Genomic DNA, 26,183 nt, shown 5'->3' with positions numbered 1-26,183 from the left:
ACTGTTGTTTTGATGGGGAAGGTTAGGAGCCCCATTGGCTAATACAGGGCTAAATGGTGGCACTCCAACCCGCCTAACTCCTGATGGGGACCAACTCACAGTGTCAGGTAATCACATTAATTGGAACATTAAATCCGACCTGATGGCCAGCTTAGATTTAAAGTCACTATTAAAGTTAGGCAACTTTTAGAAAGTTGCTGCCCTGCAATCCAGCTAGTACAGTTGTCTCACAAAGGCCATGACACACAAGGAGGTTTCTGACCGCCTGGGGAGACATGTGAACAACTCCCAGGTCTGGGAACAAACGCTGTCGCGTAGAGTGAGGTGTGACCTCCGCTCCCAGGATGGCCACTCAGGGTGTTAGCCCAAAAGGTAGGCTTCAAAAGTGAAGCCGCCTTTGAAGAGTCGCTGATAACAACATCCCTGAGCAGGATGCCTTTTGTTCCTGCAGACAATCAGGAGACAGCCCAGGAGAGGGAAACCAGGGCCCAAACCGGTTTTCCCATGGGTGTGTAGCCCACTGGCAGCCACACCCCTAGGGTGGGCTACTCTGCTCCTCACAATAGAGAAAGGGTCATGCCATCTTGACAGGGGCAGGAATGGGGTACGCTGGGATAGCCAGGTGTCACACATTACAGAAATGTCAGCACTAGAGAGGAGGGCACTCGGTTGCCCATTGACTAGTGACCGAGTGGTCCCCTCGGGGCTCATTTCTGAGATAAATATTGCACCCCTGGCACCCTACGCCTTAGTTCACTTTGGAGAAGAAGAGAGGAGCTAAGAAGGATTGCCCTGCTGCCCCGGAATTGCGCATAGAGAGGCTGCACAGTCGAGGGGACTGCGCCTGCTGTACTTTTGGGCTAACAAGACAGGGACTGTGCCTGCAGCTCCTGACCCCAGGAAAAGTCGATTTCCCATGACTCCAAGGATAAGGTGGTTGATCCCCTGGAACCAGCTCCAGGAACACAAGAACCAAAACCGACAAAGTGGTAGCCCTCGCAGAAGATTTGACACTACCAGTCGCCAGCCACAACAGAGAGAATCCAAGATAGCCAAAACCTGCACAGAGTCTGTCAGACCCAGGAGTGCTGTTCCAAGTTGGATTCCTCATACTCAAATGACACCAGCCCCCACCAAAGGCTTTGCATCCAACTGTAGTGCATTGCGAACAGTAGTCCAATATCAGCTGTCCGACAATTGCAACGTAGAGGACTTCAAGGGACCCCAATCTCCGTGGCCAAAGTCACCCCACATCACCCGTGGTCCTAAAACCCACCAAGAGACACCCCTGTTGACTGCACCACTACCGGAGCATCCTTTTGAGCCTCTTTGGCTGCATTCGTCAGCATCAAGACCACTCTATTGACTTCTATGGCTGTTGAGATCTAAAGTTGGGATATTGCTTTAAAAACGCTCGGGTGACCAGGAACCTGTCTGAAGTATCCTTTCTGGTCCCCTAGACCGCGTCCCTGTTAGATTTGGTCATGCAAGCCAGGCCGGAACACACGTTCTAACTTTTCCAAGCTTTTCAAAGGTTTTCAACTTCACGTTTGCCAAAGCTTGATTGCGGCTGCATATAAAGTGATCAAAAGTTCTAAAATGTGTAACTCCAGAACCCTCTGGTGGATTTTAATGATCAAGGTCTCTAAAAACTCTTAAAACTACGCTCAGTGGCGTACCAAGTGGGGCAGTCTGGGGCAGCCCCCCACTCTTACCTGCAAACACAGGAATCGCCAGCCTCCCCCACTCTTGCATGCAGCTGCTGCAGGGCAGCAAAAGCAGAGACCGCCATGGGCGGCCAAATGTCCAGTTACACAGCTGAATACGCTCTATTTTTATAAATTAGTGTTGTGTCTTTTTTTCTTGGTGTGTGATTTTCCCATTTCGTTGTATGGCACTGTTAAATGCTTTACACAAAGTTCATTTGCCAATCCTAACTGCTCGCAGCTACAGCTACCCAGGGTTGAGCTATGGTTGAGTAAACAATACTGACTAGAACAAGTAAGGTCTGAGTGTACTCCACGATAAGGCCGCACAGCCATATGATATCGTACACCCAGATCCTCACATTCAATCAATTCTTATATAAAATCATTGAAAAGATAATCTTTGTGTGTCATTCTAATAACAATATTTTTCTAACTAAAATAGACGGTTTCAGTCGGGGAGCACCAAAGTCCGCACTGGGACTACACTGCTCCCGGTCCAAGTTAGGGTATTTAAAATAGATTTATGTGCCGACAATAGTGTATACAAACCTGAGTAACAGAGTCTGGCAACAACCACATTTTCATTGCTTTTCTAAATTTTAGATGGTGGTTGACAACCCTCAATATGTTTTGGAAACGTGTTAGGGAGCTTTCATGTCCGAACAGAGAAGGAGCTTGTAAAGGAAGCATATAAGGATGTTGCAGAGGAAACCACTTAAATAAAGTTTGGTGTTATTAGCAGAACGATGAACAACGTGACCCACGAGAGGGCTGGGATTTGTAGACAAAGATGGGAAGCTATAGAGTACAGAAGGACCCGCATGTTGCTCCACAAAGGAGTCAAAAAATGGGCAGCCTACCTTCCAGTAGACAAGGTAAGAGGAAAACTAACTCACTGTGATCGCATAAACCCTCACACTCCACTACAAAATCTCCCCAAGAGAGGATGGATGTCTAGGTCAACTTGGAACATGGGCACACTATGCAAAACCTGTTTAGACTGTTCAACCTAATCTACCTGCGGTGTCACACTTCAATGTTTAGACAAAGAGTACGAGTGATCTGAGAATAACAAGATCCCTGTAGCACTCTTTAAACCTTTGTCTTCAATTGGTGTTAAGACATCATTTGTAGCTTCTCCAGAGTTCCAAGGAAACAATGTCCCTAGAAGTTCCTGGTGCAATTACTGGGACCCCCTCAAGTGCTATTAATATCCATGGAATGTTTTCTGAAGTGGTCTGCTCTTGTGCAGCGGATGGGGTAATTCTGTTCAACGATTTGCTATGCTTGTTTCATTGCAGGCTCACAGCTCTACCACTCCATTCTAGAAGAGCTTCCAAGCCCTTGAGATTCAGAACAGAACCCAAGACAAAAGGTATTGTTATGATGAACTACTGGACATCTCTCAGTTAACCATTTATATCTTCAGTTTAATTAGAAAGGAGCCCCCAAACCTACTCAATACATTAAACAAAGATACCTTCTCTGACTCACTCCCTCTAGTTAGTGGAGCTAGATTACGCCCCCTGTTTTAGCTCCTCGTGCGTGTATGTGTGTGTGCGCCATGACAGCTCGCCTGTCTGCGTCCTTCCATCAGTATCATGTCTCTCTCTCTCTCTCTCTCTCTCTCTCTCTCTCTCTCCCTCTGGATCCTCACATTTGCTCAGATATCTCTTTCTTGTTTTTTGCTTCTTTTTTATAGCACTTGTCCACTGAATCATCTCATCGGTTTACTTTTGTCCTTATTCGTTTGGCCTCCGGCAATCAATATAGTATTATAGTTGCATGTTTTGGACACTACAATGACTTGCCCATAGCAGTGCTCCTCCGACATAGAAATGGTTCTTGGATGCACAAAGTATAAATCATTTTACCAACGGTGTGGAACATTCAGTGGATAACACCTAAACAATGGTTACACAACATGGGTGTCCCTTTTAGAATCTTAATATTGGAATGTTCATCCTAGTTGGGTTGGGCAGGCTTGCTTCAGTGTCTGGGAATGCTCAGATCTTGTTCACCTGAAAATGATGCTCTGGAGGAGAATGACTAGTTGACCTGCGCTTTGTCAGCCCCACAAAATTCCCATATTACCTAAAATAGCCTAGTAGTGAACACGATCTTCTAGATTCCCCCCACAGGATGTGGAAAGTGGTGGTTGGGGGCCATCTTCCTTTAAGTGGTTGGTGCAAGGTGACAGGGAGCTCTTCCAACAATGCTTGGAGACCAATCGAACATTGAAAGATTTAGGAATTGTTTAAAAATCTATCTAGGCTTAACCATACATGAACAACCTGTTGGAAGATATAACTGGTTATATTTTGTGGACAGCCCTAGGGATATATGCAGTGTGATGTACAAAAACACTAACATACTATAACAGATACAAATATCTGCCTTCCTGTAGGTGAAGTACTTCATGCAGTCACGTCTACACTACTCCAGGCTAGCAGGAGAGAAGGGTTCTCTCCCTCTTGTAGGGAAGGATGAGGACTGGCACTTAAATGCTTCGTTTCTGGAATATTGACTGATGCCCGACAAACGATTTTCACCCTCATGAATACACCACCAAAAACACTCAAAAGGGAGTTGTGGTCATTTGCAAGCAAGGTTTTTAATTCTCTCTCCTTTCAGACCACTACATCCTTTTAACCCCGTCACTCTACATAAACAAACTACTACAAATAAGAACAATTATACTTACAGCCCCCTCTGGCTGGTGCCTAGAAACTTCTTGGAAGCATAGACAGGTGCATGAGTGGCATCAATGGCCCAGTACAGAAAGAACGGCTGATCACTATTATGCTGCCGTCCGATAAAGTTTAGTGCCTCCTGAAAATAAGTGCAAAGGAGAGTGTAAATAATAAAGTATACACCATACAACATGGAACAAAGCTCTAAAAGGCCTTGTCTTAAATGGGTCAATCTACAGAAAAATGTCATCTACATCACAGCCCCAGTGCACCCAGAACACACAGAAGTAGGTATGGTCCACTGGATTGAACAGAAGCATTTCAAAGACAATTGCTCTACACAGCAACACAACTTGTTATACAGGAGATTACAAATCCGAGTAGAGAGCGAATAAGGGTTGAAATTCAGAATTCCGAAGTAATTGTGATTACAGGAGACATTGAGAATGCAACTTGCAGGATTACTGAATGGATGGATGCCTATAGGAGGAGTAAGATGAAGCACAAACAAGCACAGGAATATCCAAGAGATGGGGAGACGGATGGGAGGAAAGAATAGCAGGCAGATAAGGAAGTGATAAGCAGTAAACAGCACTGAAGACACAGGAGAGCGTCCAATATTCTGGACGCAGGGTTGACAGACAACCATCTTATCAGGTTCCAGTGGTGGGAGGGAGGATGTGTGCTGGAGTAACATGTCCGCCAAGATCCAAATCAGGCCCTGAATCTTGTGGAAGAGACCCCATCCCAGATTGTGATAAGAGCCAGCTTGTTCTAGGCAGGCGGCTTCATGAAACACTTAGCAGTGGGAAAAGGAAGGTGGGGCAGATCGTCCCTTTACAGAGCAGCTGGAAAATGGCTGCTGTGGTACAGATCCAGCCTTCCGGTTAGATTTAAGGGGACATAAACTCAAAGGTTTCCAACAGAGAGGGTGACTAATAGAAAACAGATAAATGTTTGGCTGTTAGAGGCATAAGGGTGGTAGGAGAAGTCCATGGGGATTAAAGCATCTAGGGAGATGGCAAAGAGCCAGAATGCCAAGGGGTTCCTGATAGTTTAAACAATGTCCAGTGGTAGAAGATGCAAGCATTGGGCATTCTTATTAATAACCAAGTTAAACACAGAAGCTTCATTTATTACCACGCACCTTCCTCCCTCAGAAAATCTCAGACAAATTTGGCGGCATTGAGTAGTGGTAACCCAAGCGTTCAGGTAGTGAACAGACATTTGTAAAAACTGGGAGATGCCCCTCGAAACATTTGCTTTTTGTTCAAAACATTAAAAAATGTTTATGCACTAGTTTGAAATGTCTAAGTTTGATCGATTCATCGCAGCATTTGCCACAATCGACTACAGCACTTTTATCACCAGATTTAAGAAGGTAGCTGGGGGTCTCAGAAAAAGCCCGTTGGTGGTGGATATCATTTTTACCTCCATCCTCAAGGAATCTCAATGGAGTAGATAAATGTTGAATCCCCACTAGATGTCCTATTGAGCGCTGGAAAGCAAGAAAATTCCAGGTGACTGGATTTGATCCTCTGGCATAGGTCTTAAAATGTAAGCTAATGAGACATAGCTGACCTACAAAATTAACCCTCATGAGAACAGTTTTGTTAAAATAGAGGCTTGCCTAGTGTACATTTAATCCCAGAAGATAACAAGCTTCCTCTGTTTAAAGACAGTGATAACTGAGATACTAGAAGTAGCTCATGATACCAAACGGAGCAATGAACTAGTCATCCTGGTGCTATTAGGTAAGGAAGTGATAATCCATCATTGAAGATGACCAGGGACATGGCACAACATCTGTAAAATCTCCAGAGATCCCTTTCTAATACCCAGCTCAGCTTCAAGTCACAATTCATCGCGCCAGAGGACTCCTGTTCATACATTTTTGCACATAAAAGGAACAAACATATAATGAGTCCAACTTACAACCATTTGAGGTTCAGGATACTGCTCCAAACTTTGTTTTCGTTTCTAAACACTTGCCTTTCTGTATTGAAAAACCAAGAAAACATATTGCGCGTAGAATTACCTTAGAAATGGTTATCCTAACCAATAGTGTGAAAGTAGCAAAGGTCGTTACAATGCTGGGCTTTTTATAAGTCTGTTGAAGTTAGTGACCTGAATTCTAATCCCAGCTTGCCCATTTGACCACAAATTCTGGTCCCAGTGGCTAACTGTTGGTGCTTTTAAGTGTTATGCAAATAACCGCAAATGACACACTGCATGCTGCATTTGACTGGCGGGGCAAAAGAGTTAGCCTTATTGAGGGAAAAATTATACATGAAGTAAATACAATCATGAAATTCCCAAATGCTTGACTACTGAGGAAATCCTGAGAGTTGGGAGACATGGTTCAGCGACCACATTTTTGATCATGCAATAAGGAGGATTGGGTTCTAATTCCATCTTTCGCACATAACCAAATGATCTTATTCTGGGAAAAAAGAAAATCAATAATTCCGGTTGCTTCAGCTCCCTTTTGAGGCTAGAAATTTGGATTGATTAGAAACAGGTAAATGACTGATATTGAGAACGCGAAAAATAATGGCCATTTAGATTTCGAACAGCTGGAGCAGGTGATGGGGTGACCTTACAAGACCGGAGTGCACGCAGGAGAGAGTATGGTTACAGCCATGGGGGATGTAAGTGACAAAGCACATGCCATCAGTTAACTATCCATAGGAAGCTTGCAGTGTGCCTCCTAACCTCTTGAGTTGCTCTTCCACTAGAAGGTGACAGTAAATAATGCCAAAAATTGAGGGTACAGGGTGGGGGATTTGTATTTATAACCCCTAAACCGGCTCGTTTTTCTGCCTCCCAACTCAGCAGCCTAAATATACTATCTGAAAGGAACCAGGTGCCTGAAAGAAAGTGGCTGAGGTACAAGGGATGGCCCAGACTGTGACAAGACTGGAGGGTAAAGAGAAAATGGACAGAAAACAGCTGTGGTGCATACCTTGAGGTAGAGCTGGGTTAGATTGGCCTCGCCGGTCTTGAGATCAATTGGAAAATCTTCATAATACCTTCAATACAGCAGAGTAAATAGGATTCAGCAACTACTACTCACAGGCACCTTCAGGTTTCAAATATACATTTTTTTTATGCAAAGACCAGCAGCTAAATTTAAGACTTCAACACAATTATTGTGAAATAAATTACAGGCTACTACAACATACCATTTTATCAGAGTTTAGACAGATCAGGCAGCAGAACACTTCAGTTCTTACACTGTGTGTGTGTGGCTGTGTGTATGGGTTTGGTGTAGGGCTGGGCTGAAGCATGGATGGGCCGAATCTGTACCTGTCACACATACTGAAGAGCGTAAAGTGTTTGGCGGGTGTTAAGCTTATCTGTCAATGATGCTCCAAAGGGAGATGTGTCTGGGGTGTTTTGGCATTTTCATCAAACATGCACATGTGTTCTGAGCTTATCTGTATACCATGTCCCATAATAAGAAGAATCGCCACGTGGAAGGTGGTGCTGGGCAACTGGGTGGCTGCGCTTTCGTGCAAATCATAGCCATGAGTGAGATTTATCTGGGTGGGCCTAGGTTGATCTGTCAAATATTCAAAAATAAATGGTACTGCTAAGGTGTAGGCTGTATGCAAACCTGCCAATCATATCCATATTGCGGTACAAGGGAAGGTTGGGAGTCTCCTTGTTGTCGTAGGGTCCAAAATGACAGTTGGGTGAACCAAACCATTCGTCGAATCCATGCCTCAAGGGGTGGTATTGAGCGCGGTGACCCAGGTGCCTGAAACAGAAATGGTGGTTAGCACCAGAGTGTGACATTGAGTATAGACACCCAAGGAAGGGATGTGACAGAGTTATGGAGTGAGCCTTGAGTGAAGGGCATGGGCCTCTTAACTCATTGGGTACAGAAGGCCTTACTTACTGATGCACCTGAAGTGTATGGTAAGAATGGGTAACAGGGAGGGCTTTTCCACCAACAGAATTACTCAAGACCTCCCAGTGCATTCAGGGAGATCCAATTACTCACAGCGAGTCATCACCATAAACCACGTGATAAACACACACACACACGCACGCACACACATAGAATGATATGGTGCCTCAAACTAAGTTGTCAATGATAAAAGCATTTCATAGTAGTTACTGGTCATGGAAATCAAACAACATAGTGGAATTCAATAAGACCACCACAAAGTGAAGGAAAGGCTTGAACAAATACTTCTTAACTACTTTAGACACGCTTTAAAATTTTACTCTGCAATTGTACCATAATACCATTATAAAAGAGGACCAACAAATATGCAAACCCCTACCCATTGGCGCAGTTATGACCACATTACTAGCCAGAATTAACATTTCTGCTGCACAGAAACAGAAGCAACAAACCACAGGAGCATTTTGGTCTTATTTGGCCAAATCAGGTTGAGTGTAGCTCGCAACCCATGTTTATGTACCCCTTTCACTTAGGGAGACTCACTGAGAAAACCTAATGGATGGAAATGTCAGAGCTGATACTTGCTAAAGACAAGGTGGAATTAATTCAAGCCAGTCACAGTAAGAGATTCCTAAACCCTTCCCTCAGACGTATTGTGATAGCCAGCCATACTGCCTAAATGTCTTAAACAATTCAAAAAGTTGCATCACCATAATACCGAAGGATGATAATTCCGATAATTCTGTCAAGAAGCAATAAAACTACTCGATAAAGTTTCATACTTTTGCTAGAATCCTAGTGAGGTGATCTTTAACCTTGTGACATTCTGCTGCTCTAATGTCTCTCACCTTCTTGTATCTCTTCATATTCACAGACAATGGGTAGCTAGGATGATACAGTCAAACTTGAACAAGTGGATCCACAATCATCAAAGCTGGGGGAGGAAGGTTTACAAGATCCTGTTCCATCAACAATGCATCCCGACATACTTAGCGGATGTTTGCTTCAAACCACATCAGATTGGATAGGCATATCAAAATCAACACAGAGGGCAGCAGGTTCACTGATGGGACGGCTACTCAGCGAATGGCTGGTTCTACATCTGTTTACCATGTGACACACCCGACTACTTGAGGTGATGCACACTGTACCTGAACCCCATTGGTTAGGATCAGCAGCAGCCACCGGTGTACTCCAGGAAGACAAAGCTACAATCCTTTGCAAGGGATCCACTGCAAGACAATTTTCCTAGAGAAGACTTTGTCTCTGTGACACTTGCTTCATGCCCAAGTAACACAAAAAAAATTGAAATACCCTCTGGTTATTTTTCACTGCTCTCAGAAACAAATGCAGCCACCAAACAGGCATGAATTGCACAACACTATGCTGCATAGAACAAAGCTGTCAAGCTAAACTACTATCAGACAAGACTATATTGACCGGACAAGTAATGCATAGAATGGACAACAGTGAGGTTGCACTCCCTGGCACACCTGCAACAAACTACAGACAATGCAGAAGACACTACAATATCTGCACACCGGATTCAAGAATGGATAACTACAAAGCCCACTTCTGTGCAAAAATCCACATCTCAGACATCTTAAAGCTTTACAAACTCTGCCTCCGCAGATGTGCATCACACCAGTAACATAACAACAGATGCAACCGATTGATGAATTAAAAAACATTTCATTAACTGACTTTCAATGTCCCATGCAGGCAGGCAGTCTGTCTTCACCACAGCAAAGCCATGGCACCCAAGGGCTCATACAAGGACTTGCAGATTTATCCAGCTTTTTTGTCATCATTAATTTGTGGTTCACTTCTTGATGAATCATTAGATCAAAAGACTGATAATATTTCTAAGATCTGTACTGGCTATATCCATACCTTCCTGGTGGTAACTCTACAAGAGACTGATCCGATATACTGCCTTTTAGTTGTGATGTTATCAATATGTGTTCTTGCAATATCTGCAATGCCCGTTTCAGACATTTTTTGCTCTCGTCGGCTAGACAGTGCATGTGCTGTCTGTTGCATGACATATTGTGGACTTACCAAGAACTTACAGGGGATTTGAGCCTTTCCATTGCTTACCATTTGTTTGCATTCCTGTCACTCTCATTTACCTACATCTTATTCGGGTCCCAGCTTGTCAATCTTGTGTTTGTCCCTCCCATGGAGCATTAACTTTTTACCATCACTTTTGATCTGTTGGATTCTAGGCTTTTACTGCTTGCTTTTCAAGCAATACTTTTTTCATTTCAACCAAGCACTCCATGAGAGTGCGTATTTTCCTTGTGAACTTCTACCCCCACCAGCGGTCCCTGTTGCTCTCTGCAGTCTATGTGCTTCTCCATGTCCCCGTCCATGCTGCGCTCAGCCTAGTGTACTTCCTCCATATTATTTTTTTGCTCATGTGCTGCTCTCCCACCTGTGCCACATTGCCTCTCCATGTTGCCCTGAATGTTGCTTTCCCCATTAACACCGTCCTCTCACACGTTGCATTTCCTCCCCTCCCCTCTACTCTACTCTACTCTCCTCCCCTCCCCATTGCCTGCTCGTTGCACCTGTATCCCCTGCCCACACCAGGTTTTTCTCTCACAAATTGCTTTTTGCTTCTTCCAACCTGTGCCCTCTTGCTTCCCTCCCCCCGACCTGGGTTCCTTTCGCCCCCCCTTGCCTAGGTTGCTTCCACCCCGGTTACTGCCCACACAGCCGTTTCCGGAATGTAAGCCATAATGCCCATCGTTCAGGACCTTATTTGCTTCCAGGTACTCGGATAGTTGGTAACCACCATTTTTTTCCCAAGATCTTTCTGAATTCTAGGAAAAGATTGATGAGGCAATAGTTGGCAGTATCTTCAGGATCAGAGTTGGACATCTTTAATAGAGGGGCAATACCGCCTCAATTTCAACTGCAGGGAAGGACTTCAGAATGCAGTGAAGCCTGAATGCACAGGTGGACTGCCCCCACCACTGTCAAGAGTAGTAAGCTGCCAAATGCGATCAGCACAGGGATCAAAGGGTGATTTTATTTTCATTAAAGATTCCACTATTTGCACATCTGGAATAGCAAAAGATTGCCATTTGGGCAAATATGACATTGATAGTACTTGAACACAAAGGGGAATTGTAAATTTCAGCGGGCCTTGAGAATCGGCAATTTTTCTCTCCATCTCCAGAATTTATGAGAAAAGGGAAGATAGTTTATTACGAAGATCCTGAGAAGGACAAACATTGGTATCAGCCCTTTTGGGGTTGGCAATGGATTTCAGCACCTTGGAAAACTTTTTCAGGATGCTTTTCACTGTAGAGATTTATGCATTCAAGTAGACTTATTTTGACATATTTATGCCACTTTTATAACCTTTTCGGCACCAAGGTCTATCCCCTTATAGACTCTCCAGTATCTGCATTCAAGTTGTCTTATTTTTAGTTTTTCAGCCTTTAATAGTCCATTTAAAAAAGGGATTCTCTGATAGTGGTCTCTCTCTGCTCACCATAGGATGTAGGCACATGCCAAGGTAAGATGTAACTAATAGCATTGTTCAACAAATAAGTATTTTGATTAACATCTCCAATTGTGGGCAAAGTGAGTTTCAAGGATAGTTCATTAAGGGCAGCAGGCACATTCAAGTTTATCCCAGTGCGAGGCAGCAGTAGCCTCAAACGAATATAGCACGTTACTACGCATGCTATTACATCACGTTCTATTACAACGTGACCGTTACAACGACCGCGTTGTTAGAACGTGATACCTTTACATTGCAAGTCATTAGATCACTTTGCTGTAGGGGGTGCGCTGGACTTCGCAATAGTATAATTTACTATTCCAACTCCAGCGTGTGCAACAGTAGGGAGGGTGTGGGTATAGTAAATTATACTATGCCTTAGTTTAGAGCGCCCCCTACACCAAGTCGATCTAATGACTTGTGATGTAAAGGTATCGCGTACTAACAACGCGGTTGTTGTAACATCCACGTTGCAAAAGCACGGCAATGTAATGTCAGCGTTGTAAACGCTGTTTGCCCCTCAAACATGCCTTGGGTTTTGTGAAACTCTAGCATCAACAGACAGTTGAATGAAATGATGGCTGGTCCCGGCCTCAGAAAGGATAGACCACGCCTGAGGTATGGGGAGCTCCACAAGTGGTCCCCTGAACTAGTTGTTCCAGCATGAGTGTTTCCATGGCCTGTAGAAACTCAAGCACTAGTAATTTATAATGGGAATTGTATGCATAATAAAATTGCCTAACATAACTAGCTGTTGATATCTAATGGAGGCTTTTGTTATAACATCAAGAATGGAATCTGTGGAGGCATTTGGAGGGCGGTATATGACCACAGAATACAACTAAAACTCTGTGATGCAGACAGCATGCAGGCCAGCAAGCCTTGCCATTGCTCTTCCCATAGTTTACTGCGATCGATTTGGAAGATGGGAGTGAGCAAAGACTACAACCCTACTTCCTTGCTCCTGATCATAACTCTGGTAAAGGATTTTGTAGCCATCAGGAATAGCTTTAGACTACTCTGGGGGTGGGAGCATAAGTCAGCCAGGCTTCAGTCAGTACTACAAAAATGTCCCCGTTATACTCGGATTTGATTAATTAAAATAGATTTGCTGAGAGATGTTTTCTCCTCAAACTATGCATTACGTCAAGTCTAGTGCCAGTTCTCTTTAGAAACACATTTGGGCAAACAGCTTTTAATACTGCACCGTGTGATCACTTCCTGCACTTTTTTATGATAGTGCTAATTTGCATATGTTTCATAACCTAGTTGAACTTTGGAATGAAGACTACATGGTGTTCCTTTACTTCATTGTTTAACTTATTTATTATTAACTGTTCATCACTTAAGCCATATAACTTGCGTAAATTGTCTCCAATAGTCTATAAAGATTCCCGTATTAAAACCCTGTTTATGATCATATTTGTATGCCGAGGGGTTTTAGAGATTTGCATGGCACCCCCTGTTCTTCTTCTTACAACACAAGTCAGAACTCTAATGTAAAAATTAAAACTGTTGAATTACACCGCAGGAGTCATAATCCTCCTGGGACTATGAAAATATGGCAAAATCTGCACTGCATTGGAGGAATCCCCTCTTCGATAGGCCTTACAATAACATTAAGCCTCATTTGCATACCCTTACTGGGAGTTACTGACCTGGCCCTTTTGGAGTAATAGGTTTTCCAGTTTCACTTGGTGAATCCAGCTAATGAAAGCAGCATAAGGCTCCAGGTGAAACAGGTCAAAATACATGGGAACTGGCATGAAACTCAGTTTCCCTTGTTACTCCCCCAAACAAATGTAATCAGGGGTACTTCCTTCTCCCTGGAGTTAACTATGACTCCAGTATCGGTAACTTCGGGGAGTGGGCAAATAATGGACAAAGTCCACAAAACTTGCAATTCTGTTCTGGTCTCCCTCCCAACCCACAAATCGAAACAACTAGAATTTTTGGAAATTTGATACAAAAATGTAAGACTATTGCTAAGATCAGTTATTGCATTTATAAATTATGTTATTTTCACTGGATTATTGTGTGATACTGAGTTACTGCTTTACTGTGTGCTAATCTGAGCACCGAATAGTTCCTCAACAGGATAACGCTTATTTTCCAAAATAACAAGTGCAGTAATCGGTAAGTGCTGTTTGCCTATTTTTCCTAAGTAATCCAAAATGTTTTCTAAGCCCTCTAAACCCCATGGCTTATTTTAATAGGCAAAGACATGGAGATGATGGATGGAGTACTGAAACTTTTCAGACACTCACCTCCAGTCACAGATCTGGGTTGAATCCATCATTGTTCTTTAGCTCATTTCGCCACCCCAGTTCAGACCCAGCTAATTGCAAATCAGTCTTGACCCTGTTCCTCATGGGAACAGTCCAGACTGAACTGCCAAGCCAGGTCTCAATGGACTGGAAACAAGCATCCTAAGACCGGTTTCGGGGTAACACCCTTCATCAGCCAGGCTAGCTTGAGTGAGCAAGGGACTCATGTCTGGGCATACCCTGCCAACTTAGGGCGAACAAACCAAACACAAGGAGATGATGGACGGAGCGCTGAAACGTTTCAGACACTCACTCCAGTCACCGATCTGGGTTAAACACTTGGGTTTGCTTTATTTAAATAGGCCCCAAAGCTTCACCTTTGTTTTCACCCTGAAGAGTCACAAGAAAACTAGAATGATTTGAAGCTAAATATAGGGATCAGTACTAGTAACTGGCCTATCTTTATATCATATTATGTATGTAGGGTCCAAATTTTTATGCCGTGCCCGTCAGACGCATAAGAGCAGCTTTGCTTCTACAGCTTCACTCTCAAAACTCTAGTATTTCCAAGACGTTACCCTCCAGTCAGGGTATCCTCCGGGTTCCATCCACCGCTGTAGGCTCAACGTCTGCCTCTTGAACACCGATTGCAGCAACATTAACATATTGCAACTCGAAAACACCCACTAATGTACCATTACCCCAAAAGCGCCCTGTAGCCACCCTAGGGTAGATAGTAGCACTTTACCCCAAAAAAACCTAATTAAATAAACTTAATAAAATTCACTCTAGTAGCAGGCTGGCTTGCTTGTATCTTTCAATGACCCCTTACAGGTGTGTTGACAATTAAAACATGCTTCATTGTTTTTATATATAAGCAAGACAAGGCGATGCAGGAAGAGCAAAATTAAGGAGAAAAATATCGAGGAAGAGAAAAGTAAGAGTTGATTGTGTGTGAGATGAAAACTTACAACATGTGGTGCTTTGGGTTCATAAAAAATTAAAATTGACAAACAAGAATCTGGAGGCCCGCCTGGCCTGTGCGGCCCTTTGTAAGAAGTGGGAGCGGAGTCTATTCTGCATCTGCACTTTATAGACCAGACAACATGCCGGATTTACCATTTGCCAACGATTTTATTGACATAGTTTGCTTTTTTCAGCAACTCGGGAAGCAGGATCTCTGAATCAGGAATGCCCCCCATTACCTCCTGGGGAGTGTAAGCTGTGTAGGGAAAAAACAAAGAACAGTTTAAATAAAATAAAAAACACTTTATGTTCAAGACTTCCTTCCTCTACAACCCTCTCCCAGAGCCTGATAAACACATTCTCTCCACAAACATACTTTACTTTCTCCATCCATTTTTTTTTTTAAATGAAGTAATTCATCCTCTGACATTGTCACCACGAATCATTCGCCGTCAGTTTCTAGACTCGGCCTCCCATGCCCATCGGGACAACCTGGTCCCAGGTATTATCTTGCACCCGACGAGCCAGCAGATGTGCATGATGAGGGAAGTCGGACTGAGGCTCGATTCTTTGGAGTGCTTGTCTTTTTTTTTTGGGGGGGGGGGGCGGGAGGGGGGGTTGTCTATGATCTGCTGCCTGCACACATGGGAACTTGTCCAACCTCAACAGCAAGCAAGCATTTGCAATGCAATAGGTCTCGCATCAGTTAGAGTTAGAGCTTTTGAAGTGGCAAATAATAATGCAACACCAATAGCTGTAATTTTTAGTAATGCAAGACCCAACTATGCCACTACGGCACAAAATGCACACACAGATGACAGAACAATGGGATTACGTAGTGGGTAAACAAAAGTTATGTGATTACGAACTAGGCCATAGAGACAACGCATAAAAAACACAAGGGCCCTCTTTCTCCTGGAAATTTTACTAGAGAAGAGAAGAAGGTGCTGCAGTTACAGAGGTATGGTGAGGGGGCTCAGGGGGCAGTGGAGAGATGTGTGGGGTAGCTGGCAAGGTATGTTGAGGGGGCCGATAGTACTGAATGCACGGCACGTAGAAAGGGGGCAGAGCGCCCCCCACCCCCTTTTAAAAGTACTAACAATTTAATTAAAATTATGAAACAGGAGAATATACGGTAGAGGCTGAAATATCAATTAATATTTGGATGAAGTAAATTGATATTCTATTAAATCCGATTATTCATGCACTGCGGTATGCTGTAGCCCCCGAGTTGTTTACATCTTGGGGAGTTGTGGTGCACCGGTTCTGACGGAGAGATCGGTTTTGTAGAATTATACCTGCCTAATGAAAAAATAATTTTAATATTTATGGTATGTGCTGCTGCTGCACTGTGTGAGGTGAGGGGGGGAGGAGTGGGGTGGTTTGGGGGAGCAGTGGGTCATGGGAGGAGTGAGGGGCGGCTGAGCAGGGAGAAGGGGTGGGAGGTTGGGTATGCTGAGGGGTCGGTGGGGGTGGGAGCGCACGGGGGGCACAGCGCAGGTCACGGTGCCATCGAGTGGATGGGGGGGCTCCTAGGGAGGTGGAGTTTGCAGTTGGTTCCGTGGACGGGACAGGGCAGAGGAACGAGTTGTGTGGCCCTCCCGTGGGCGAGGAAAGGAGGTGAGCTAGGGATGATTGTTGGTTTGTTCGCCTTGGTGCCGTGCCGTTAGAGGTAGCTGGCTGGTGCTGGTCTCCCCGAATGGGAGCGTGGCTGGCGGTGGGAACAAAGACGTGGTTGGTTTGTGCATGTGGCAACTTGCAAGGAGAGGTCATCGGTCGCGTGTGGTTGGTGGGAGCGGTTCGCCATCATGAGGACCTTTGCCTTCATGGGGACCTCTGCGTTCATGGGGATCCCCTGCCTTCGTGGACATTTCTGCAGCGACTTTGGCGGCTCCACGTGGGACATCCTAGATGGGTCCGCGGGAGCGTGGAGGTGGGGAGGGGTATGGTGTGCATTTTGGTGCTATGCTGTAGAGGTGGGGGGTATTTGCGAGGGGGGAGGGAGTGGTGCACAGTTGGAGTGATGAGTGGGGAGGAGGGGGGATGAGAGGGGGTCCTTGGCTGGGGGCTGCCGATTTTGGAGCAGGGAATGGGGTTTGAGATCGGCGTTGCTCGACATCCTGTGATCTTGGGCTGATTGACTTTGCAGCGAGGTATGGGGCGTGTTCAACATCCTGTGATCTTGGGCTGATTGCCGGTCGCCCAGCGTACTTGCAATGATGAGTTTGACCTGGGGGTGACGCGGGCGCGTGAGTGGGGGGCAGCGAATGGGGAGGGGCATGGGGGCCCTCGTTCCGGAAAGAGGAGTTGTTTGTAGTGGTGCTCATCCAGGGCTAGTGCTCCGGTACGATTGTGGAGGCCTTCACCCTCTCCCAGACACTGTGGCATTTTCCTTCTGGGCGCTCTCCCCCTACTAGAGGCTTGGTAGTTCACGAGATGTTGGGGTGGTTATCTTGTGTACCCTTGACGTGGCGGCATGCAAGCTGCCTACATCCGCATTATTGTTGTGCACATTCGGTCACAGACAGGACAGGGGTGTGATCACCACTGCCTCACCACCACATTGGCCTACCGGCAGGTTAACAGTGGGACCATGCTGTGACACACATACTCCCAGGGGCACACACAGCTTGCAGAGCTCGCGGAGGGCCTGCAATGCGAGTTACACACGTCCCAGACGTTCACGGATTGTGTGCACAGTTGGCGAGTCAAGTTTAGCATAACCGGATGATGGGAGTTGTGCGGCAGGGGAGGCTCATTTTATGTGGCAGATAAAAACTTTGGGGCATGGACACAGATGCAGTGCAGAGCTTTGGTCGAATAAATAAACCTGGGGGGGGGGGGGGGGGGGGATGGTTTGGATCAACATGGTTTAATCCTGGGAAGACTGGTGGAATTTGTAGAAGTGCCACAGGGGAGAATATTGGGGCCTGGTGTGACTCAATAGGTGCTCAAGGAAGCGCATTGTTGCCAGAGTCGGGTGGTGGGGGAGGGAGAGGCTCGCGAAGTGTCCATGTGTTGCGCGGCAGCAGTCAGTTGGCCATGTACATCATGGGGCATTGCCGGCTTGTGAGTGTGTGGGCGCAAAATATGGATAACATTTGAATATATCCCCTGCCCTGAAGCTGCAAGCTTTGACAGCCCCCTTCACCCGATGCCGGTGGTTGCTGCTTCGGTACCATGGTGGTCCTGATGTGCTCCATGACAGGGCTCCGCTGCTGCCGCGCCCGAGTTGTTGCGGTGATTGCCGTGAGCATGCACATCTGCTGTCCGGGCGCAAGCGGAGATCGGCGGAGATGAGAGATGCTGTGAGCGTGCACATCTGCTGTCCGCAGGCGATCTCAGCTTGCGCCCGAAGAGACACCGTGAGCGTGCACATCCGCTGTCCCCCTTCGGAAGCAAAACCCACAACAATAGATCTCGCCAAGGCGAGCAGCACATGCGCTGCGTCGCTAGGCGAGACCTAAAAATCTCGGTTCTTAGCTAGTTTCCCTTACTTTCATCTCCTTTATTCCATTTTCTCCAGGGGCCCTCTTTTGTTCCATAAACAGAAATAATCCCAAAGTGGAGCAAAAGGAGCTTAATACTAAAGTTTCTACAGCTTCCACAAAGCCTGGTCACTAAAGATCATATGAGAGCTGTGTGCATCACTGTCGGATCTCATAGTCATGAGATCCGGCAAACTACTCCTCTTTGCCAATGCATTACTGCAAGGTCAAAGTGGGAATCTGTTATAATTTAAGTCATTGGATGCATATTAAATCTGCGGGAGGCTAAGATGCCTTTTAAAAATGTGAAGATCAATGAACAGCCTGAACTGTAATTTAATGAGGCTGTTGACCTAGGAGGGGTGGTTGGGCATAAAAATAAAAGCTGCTTTCATCTTTTCAGGAATGTGTCGCTCAGGCAGGAAAAGGCTGCAGGCATCAATGGCTTATGGAGACCCCTCAACTTCAGGTGTGTGGCTAGCTCTTGGGGTGATGAAAAAGATCCTGGCAGAAGACTGTTCAGAGGCTGGAACTCAGTGGATATCTCGTGCCTGTTTCTTTATGTGCAGAGCGTCTGGAGCTCACACATTTTTATTACACGGTTGACTCAATTGGTGCCCAGCACCAGCTTCACTGTGCAATATCAGAAGAGCAGGAGCTCAGAGTGAAGAAGTTTTCTGCTCCCACTGGCCAGTGGATGGGTCCTGGAGCCCAGTTCAGGGAAGCAATCTTCTGTCCAGCAGCAATGCAGCAGCTCCACTCTTCATAGGGCGTTTCCCAAAGTTGTTACACTGACAGTGGCCTACAGGTTGGTACTATTTAGGAACATGTAGAATCCAGATTGGTGTTGTGTAAAGAAACCTTACTAACCAGTAGTACGTGTCCATGGTCCTTGCTTCCACCTACCCTTTTCCTTCACAATGGGCATCATAGATGCTCATGCATGCGAGTTGATGTCAAATATGTTTTAAGTGTAATTTCCTGTATAGCGGCTCCTGACACCCATCGTTCTCAGAAATGCTTCTTGACAGTCAAATTAAAGGCAGTGGGTACATGAGTGCCACGTCGCCACTAGCAGTGCAGGCTCCAGAATTCCTCTTGAAGGATGCCCTAGCTAGGGCCTTCACATTACCCGTCCCTTCTGCATCACGGTTAGTGACAATTGCCTCACTTTGGCGATAACAAAAGGATGCATGTTCGCTGGACTAATCCCAAGCCTTCTTGCACAACGTTATCAAAGATCAATAAACACTGCTACTGGTGGCTAGAAAAAAAATATAAAAAATTGATTTATACAATAAAAGCGTTACTGTAGAAATGTGTGAGACAACATCAGTATCAATGTATTGTAATTGTATTTATATAGCACTTGCTATCCCTGACGAGGCATCAAAGTGCTTTTTGTCAAGTAGCATGCTACTCTGGAACCCAAAAAGGATTAGTGGTGAGATTAGTCTAAGGAAATATGAAATTAATTTTAGCGGGGGACTTATGAGTCTGTTAGTTGGATTGAAAAGGATAGTGGAAGGATTGAAGAGGGAAGGGTCTAGAACGTGGGTTTTTGGGAGATCATAGCAGGAGCAGGAGGTATGGGATGAGTGAAAGAGATTGGGGGAGAGCCTCGAGAAGTGGATTGGGGGAAAGATGAGGTATTGGATGAGTCTTGGAGGGTTACACGTATACACCTTCATCACTACATATATCTGTACCTTGAATTTGAAAAGGGGCCTCCTTTTGCTGCATTAGAAACAAAAGGCACATTTGACCCAAAATGGCATGACACAGATAACATGGCTTAACAGGCAATCATTGTTGCTACTTCACCGCACAAGACAAGTACTGAGGTTTAACAAACGATCTTGCAAGTTGTTTGCGGCTATACAGAATCACAGTGGGACTGTGCAATGCTGCTTATATCAGGTGTTCTTTGACAAAACAACGTGTATGTCTCTTTACAAACCAAATAATTGCTGCAATGTGCTTGGTGGCTGTAGACTAATATGTTAGAAGAATACCATGTTTAACATACTCCTGCACTCTGCACAGAGTAAATATAGTAAGGACACTTGTACCATTCTCAGCATTATACATTCATTAAGAGCATTCTTGTGCCACTGAACATTTAAGAGGGTTGCAAAACATACCCATGCCCGAGCCCTCAACAGAGTCAGTTTATCTAGTGTGACTTATCTTAAGATACATTTTGGTATATAATAAAACCACTTCCAGTGCCTCATTTGTTTAGCTCAAAAGTGCAAGGGCCCTTTGTTTTTCTCAGGAGCCTGTCGTCTGACTTCAGATTGGCGAATCCCAAGGCTGCCTAGTCTTGACTCCAGCTCGTGCCTCTTTCTTCCACCATCCTAGACTAGATGTCTCTTCATGTCACTCTTGCAGGTTCTTTTCCATCCCTTCATCCCCATGCTAAAGTTGTTTTATCTTTCTCTCCCTCATCCCTTTCTGCCTTTCTCTATCCTTGCCTGGGTCAAAGTCTGATGATGAAAAATAAGTCCTCCGCCGGCCCAAAAGTGCCAGAGCTCACCACCTCAACCATCGGCACAAATGAAGAACTGAGACTGACGGAGTCTTGGTGGACCTTTTGCATTCTGAATCCCAACCAGCTACTGAACAGTGTTAACAACAGAGAAGTCGTAAAGCGGTCTTACCATTTCGGGCATGCGCGTTTGTTGTGTAGAAGCCATTTCTGATGGGGAGGCGGCCAGTCAGGAGGGATGCTCTGGCTGTGGGCAAAGAAGCAAGGACATGCTGCAGCATTCATGGGTAGATTTGTGTATTATATTCACAAGGTAGGCATGGAGACCTTGCATCAGAACAAGTTTACAGAGAACAAGAGACTACACAAAGAAGGCACGTGAGAACACATGATAAGAAATACTATGGATCTCTACCGCCTTGCTTCAGAGCCAGGAGGAGCAGGGCGGCAAGGGCAGTGACAACTGATTAAAAAGGCACAAGAGTGCTGGAAGTAGGGAAGAAGTAGCTGTAGATGTCAGTGGGGGAGCAAGTTAGGACCTGGTCAGCTATACTGGAAGAAGAGTGGTGACACCTCCAGATACTGACACAAGGGATGTGGACAGAACAGAGCTATCCATGGAGATACTTCCAGGATCAATGGGCAGCAAAGCAGCACAGAAACTCGAAGTGGGCATTGATCTATCCCGTAGGGCCCACAAAAGTGCTTCTTTCAATGGTAATTCCAAAGAAGAGTTTAAGGGTGTAGAGTAACTTAGCCATTCTTCGCAAAACTTCACCAGCGTCTGATGATTCCTCTTCCATGGTCACCAAAGAGGCCTCTAGCGGTATTGTCATGGCCTCCATCGCCTTATTCTCAGATGCCTCCCTCATTGCAGGAAAAGGGACAATGCATCCCTGACAGATAGGTATTTTGTGATTCTCTACGAGCTGTATCCTATAAGGGAACTTGTATTGGACGTCTGACTCTGTACTTTACGCACAACCCAGGATTTAACCTGTGCAGGTAGTTTCCTCTGCAATTCATGTGTCAATCCTATCAAATTAGTCTTTCTGTGGGGCAGTGCGGCTGAGATAAACACCCGCTGCAATTTCAGGAGCCTGGCTTGAATTGTGACTTAGTGGCATACTTGGCAAATTTATTTCCCATACAACAAGAATGGAATAGGAGCGTCAGGGCAAAAGTGTAAGATTTTCCGGATGGTTCTTGGCAAGGAAGGGTATGATGATGTGTGGAATCATTGTGCTGCAACATTAGTATGGAAACTACTCATGTTATTGGTGCATCATTTTAATGAAATGCCTGTGCTGTTTTTTCCCATGTTGGGGATCAGACATTTACTGTTGGGGATCAGACATTTTTGCAACTGTTAGTGCGTTTCAGAGACCGCCTGTCTAGATGAAGAGTGGTATGTTATTTTTGTTTCCCTGTGGACATCTGAGGTCTGTTTTTCTTGCAATCATGCCATTCCTATTTTCACATCAACAGTTTCCTCAAACTAAGAGCTTTTCTTACCTGCACTTTGGAAGTGCTGCTGCAGTAAAGACTGTAGCAAAATGGTAACATAGGAAAATCATTACAATTCCTTGAAAGCAGCAAAACAAAAAGAGGTGAAATTGTCAAAATAATAAGCAGCAAATTAATGTTTTTCCATTGCCATACTTCTAATTGATCCGTGTGTGTCCTAAAACACATCCGACCATGTACCCACTTACCCTCATAAATACATTGATATACATACACATACACATACATACACACTCCATCCTCCCTAGAGTATATTAATGATATTTTTGCCTTGTGTGTGACTGCCTTGGTATTGTAAGGTACACATGCTTCTTTGGGTTGTATGTGCACATGGGTGCCTGTAGGTGCGTAGTTTGTGTCTGCATTTGGGTCCTCGTGCTTGTTGGTCTGTGTATACGAGTGCTTGTTGACATGTTGCTCTGTGTGCGCATGCATGCCTCAAAGTGTGTTGTTCTGCATCAATGTGTGTATCTGCCAATCTTGGTTTTATTAGTTTACAAACACTACTTTTAGGACATCATGTTACACATCTTAAATCGATCACCCGTATTCACTGGGAAGGTGAGTTGGCTTACATGGAGAGCACAGTGGATTGGCTGTGTAGAAGTCTGTGAACACCATCCCCTCTGCTGCCATTCGGTCTAAATTAGGTGTCTCCTGGGCGGGTTGGCCATACACACCAAGGTCTCCCCATCCCATCTGTGAAGCGAAACACAAGGAATCAGAGCAAGGAACATGGCAGACAGAGCACAAAACAAAGATCTGAGCTCTCTCTCTACCAATCACCGATTGACTGGGGACAGTGTGTAGAGCATTCGAAGCTCTGTGTATGATCCCTGTACACATTAGGGCAACACCCAGTGCCTCAGTTGTATAACTGTACGCGATCTTTGACAAACCACATCATCCTTAGAATCCTGAGTAGTAGAACATCTACACAATGATCCATTTCAGCTGGATGTTCAGAAGGTCACTACACATACCAGTGGTTCAAAACTGTGTTTACCATTCACACAAAATATGTGGGAAGCTTCTCTGTTATATTAATACGTGATGTAAGCGTTATTATCATTAAGACTTTCCTATACAGAAATGGGTGAACATAAATCTCTCACCAGCATGGACTACACATGATCAGACAGCAAGCAGTGATGAACAGGTGAAACCTACCATAGCTCCACGCAGAGACTATATTCTCATGCCTACTACAAGCCTTGCCCAATTGTGGTTTGGTGGAAAATCATCATACCGAAACCATAAGAAAGAGGCATGGAGAGACAGTAATGCAGGAAGAGGAGGGTGGTTGAGCTGTAGTAGCCTGGATCCTCTGGAAAGCGACCAGTTGTCCAAATAGAAGTAGATTAAACATGCTGGGCCAAGTAAAAAAGGAAACTAACTCAATAAAAACTTTCAAAAGGGCGATGAAAGGTTACTTGAAACAGTAGGGAAACTTCCTAATGATATGCCATCTCAAATCTAGATGATGACCCAAAATATGTCTGTGACTGGCTGCATAACTGCAAATCTACCTGAAAGGTATTAGAATACGGAAAACAAATGAAGGACATTTCCCCTCATGAAGTACTTCCTGCACAGCTATATCTTGAATTGGATAGTTATGTGCCGCTTCTATATGGACTGGGCGAGTCACACAGTTAAAAGAACCTCACCAGGGTGCAACCTGCTTCTTGTGGAAAACACTCCTGGATACAAAGCGGGTTCTTTGTACGAGTTTATTGTGGAGAGGACAACTTACACATCCACAAGCAATTAATACATCAAACGTTATCCCCCAACCGCCAGTGTAGAATCCCCAACAAAGAATACTCATAATGTTCTAATGTAAAGTTCCAATGCTGGAACACCACACACCTTCCCCTTTTTGGGAGAAAAAAATATATATATACACAAGAAGAAAAGAGAAAAAAAGACGAAAACTGAACAACATTTTTCATTTTTATAGGTAAATGCTTGGTACGAGAACTTTTCCTCAATTCAACCACATGTTCTTCAGTTTCAGGACAATTACTACATTGTTCTGTTGAATTATTTGAACCAGAAATAGGAACAGAACTTTGCTCAACATGTGTATTACTACCACACACATCCGATAACACTAAATCAGAATTCAAACCATCATACATATGTAAAAAACTGGCAAAACCATCTTCATCCTCCTTAGATTTAGAAACAACAGACTTAATACTTGTATGAGTGACACAAGAATTAGTTTTTTCTTGATCTAAAAATCTGCACACAGATACGAGTCTAAAATTCCATATTTTACCACCTTCAACTATCACGCCTTGCTGAAAACTTCAATCACTCGTTCAGGATCAGACCACCTGGACCACTTCCTGTTAAGGGAATCACCAATCTTGACATGGACCATATCACCTACTTTCAATTTAGACTCCTTAAACCGATGCTTAGAAACGTCACCCTTCATTTTCTCCAAAATCTCTTAACACGCTCCCTGACTTGAGATAAATCCATGGCAGAGTCATATGAATTTTTCCCTTTAAGCCACCAAGGCATGAGTTTGGATCCTGGTTTCCTACCTCGCAACATCTCAAATGGAGACAAACCAGTAACAGAATTTGGCGATGTGCGATATGTCAACAATGTAGCCCGTAAAGCTTTCCTCCGCAAAATGCCATTCTTAATAGCAAGCTGAATAGATTCTTAACAACCCTGTTAAAACGTTCTACTTGACCATTGACTTGAGGGTTATAATTAGACACTTTCTTATGCAAAACACCACATCTTTCAAGAAACAATGCAAACTCTTTACTTACAAACTGTGGACCATTATCAGAAATAAGTTCCTCATGAAGTCCTTCACGACAAAAAATATAATCCAAAAATTCAATGACTTGTGCAGAAGTAATCTTGTCCACAATTTTTAGTTCAGGCCATTTGGAGAAGTAATCCACAAGAACTAAATCATACACATCTTTCCTAAGAGGAGTACTCAATGGTCCAATGATATCAGTACCTAATTTCCACCAAGGTCCTTGAGCATACTCAACAGGGGTTACATTTACCGACAATGGTTTGACAGATTTGTCACTCTTAGAACAAGGGAGACATTCCCTCACATATCTACCATATCATCAATTCCAGGCCACCAGTAAAATTCCCTTATCCTTCTTTTGGTGGTGGACATACCCATGTGGCCCTCCTGAGCTACTATAGAAATAATTTCTCTAAGTTTCCGAGGTGGTACAATTTTGTCCCCTATAGTTATGATGTCATTTAAAAGCATAGCTTTGTCTTTGATTTTGAAAAAAGAACTTAACTCGCCACTCAACTTCCTTTCTTCTGGCCAACCTTTCTGCAAAAACTTTACAACCTCACACAAAATACAATCCTCTCGCATAGCATCTTTCCATACATCTTCAGAAATAGTTTTAATAGATCGATCCTCTGCACAACCTCTATTAACATCATCAATAGTGTGAGCAAAATAACGATGGATTAAACCCAGATCTGTGACTGGGGGTGAATGTTTTGCCAATGTGCAACATTCCGTCCATCATCGTGTGTTTTGCTGTAAGCCACATCACATTCTTTCATAATTTTGGTCTCAGATACATTGGATAAAGG

General features: G+C 44.4%; 1 protein-coding gene across 1 annotated transcript in view; it reads right to left on the bottom strand.

Annotated features, from left to right (window-relative positions):
- Positions 1-26,183, bottom strand: part of GALNS (galactosamine (N-acetyl)-6-sulfatase) — a 242,258-nt gene that overhangs the window by 154,730 nt on the left and 61,345 nt on the right. Inside the window, exons 2-7 of the mRNA XM_085639221.1 lie at positions 23,150-23,273; positions 21,220-21,294; positions 15,222-15,324; positions 8,022-8,165; positions 7,368-7,434; positions 4,414-4,541 (exon numbers count right to left, since the gene is read on the bottom strand). Coding sequence (XP_085495347.1) covers positions 4,414-4,541; positions 7,368-7,434; positions 8,022-8,165; positions 15,222-15,324; positions 21,220-21,294; positions 23,150-23,273 — 641 coding nt within the window. The remainder of the gene's footprint in view (positions 1-4,413; positions 4,542-7,367; positions 7,435-8,021; positions 8,166-15,221; positions 15,325-21,219; positions 21,295-23,149; positions 23,274-26,183) is intronic.

The sequence above is a fragment of the Triturus cristatus genome, chromosome 12, assembly GCF_964204655.1.
Source record: "Triturus cristatus chromosome 12, aTriCri1.1, whole genome shotgun sequence".
In the NCBI taxonomy this organism is placed as follows: Eukaryota; Metazoa; Chordata; class Amphibia; order Caudata; family Salamandridae; genus Triturus; species Triturus cristatus.
The sequence above is the reverse complement of the archived record's forward strand: the minus strand, read 5'-3'. Positions and strand labels throughout refer to the sequence as shown.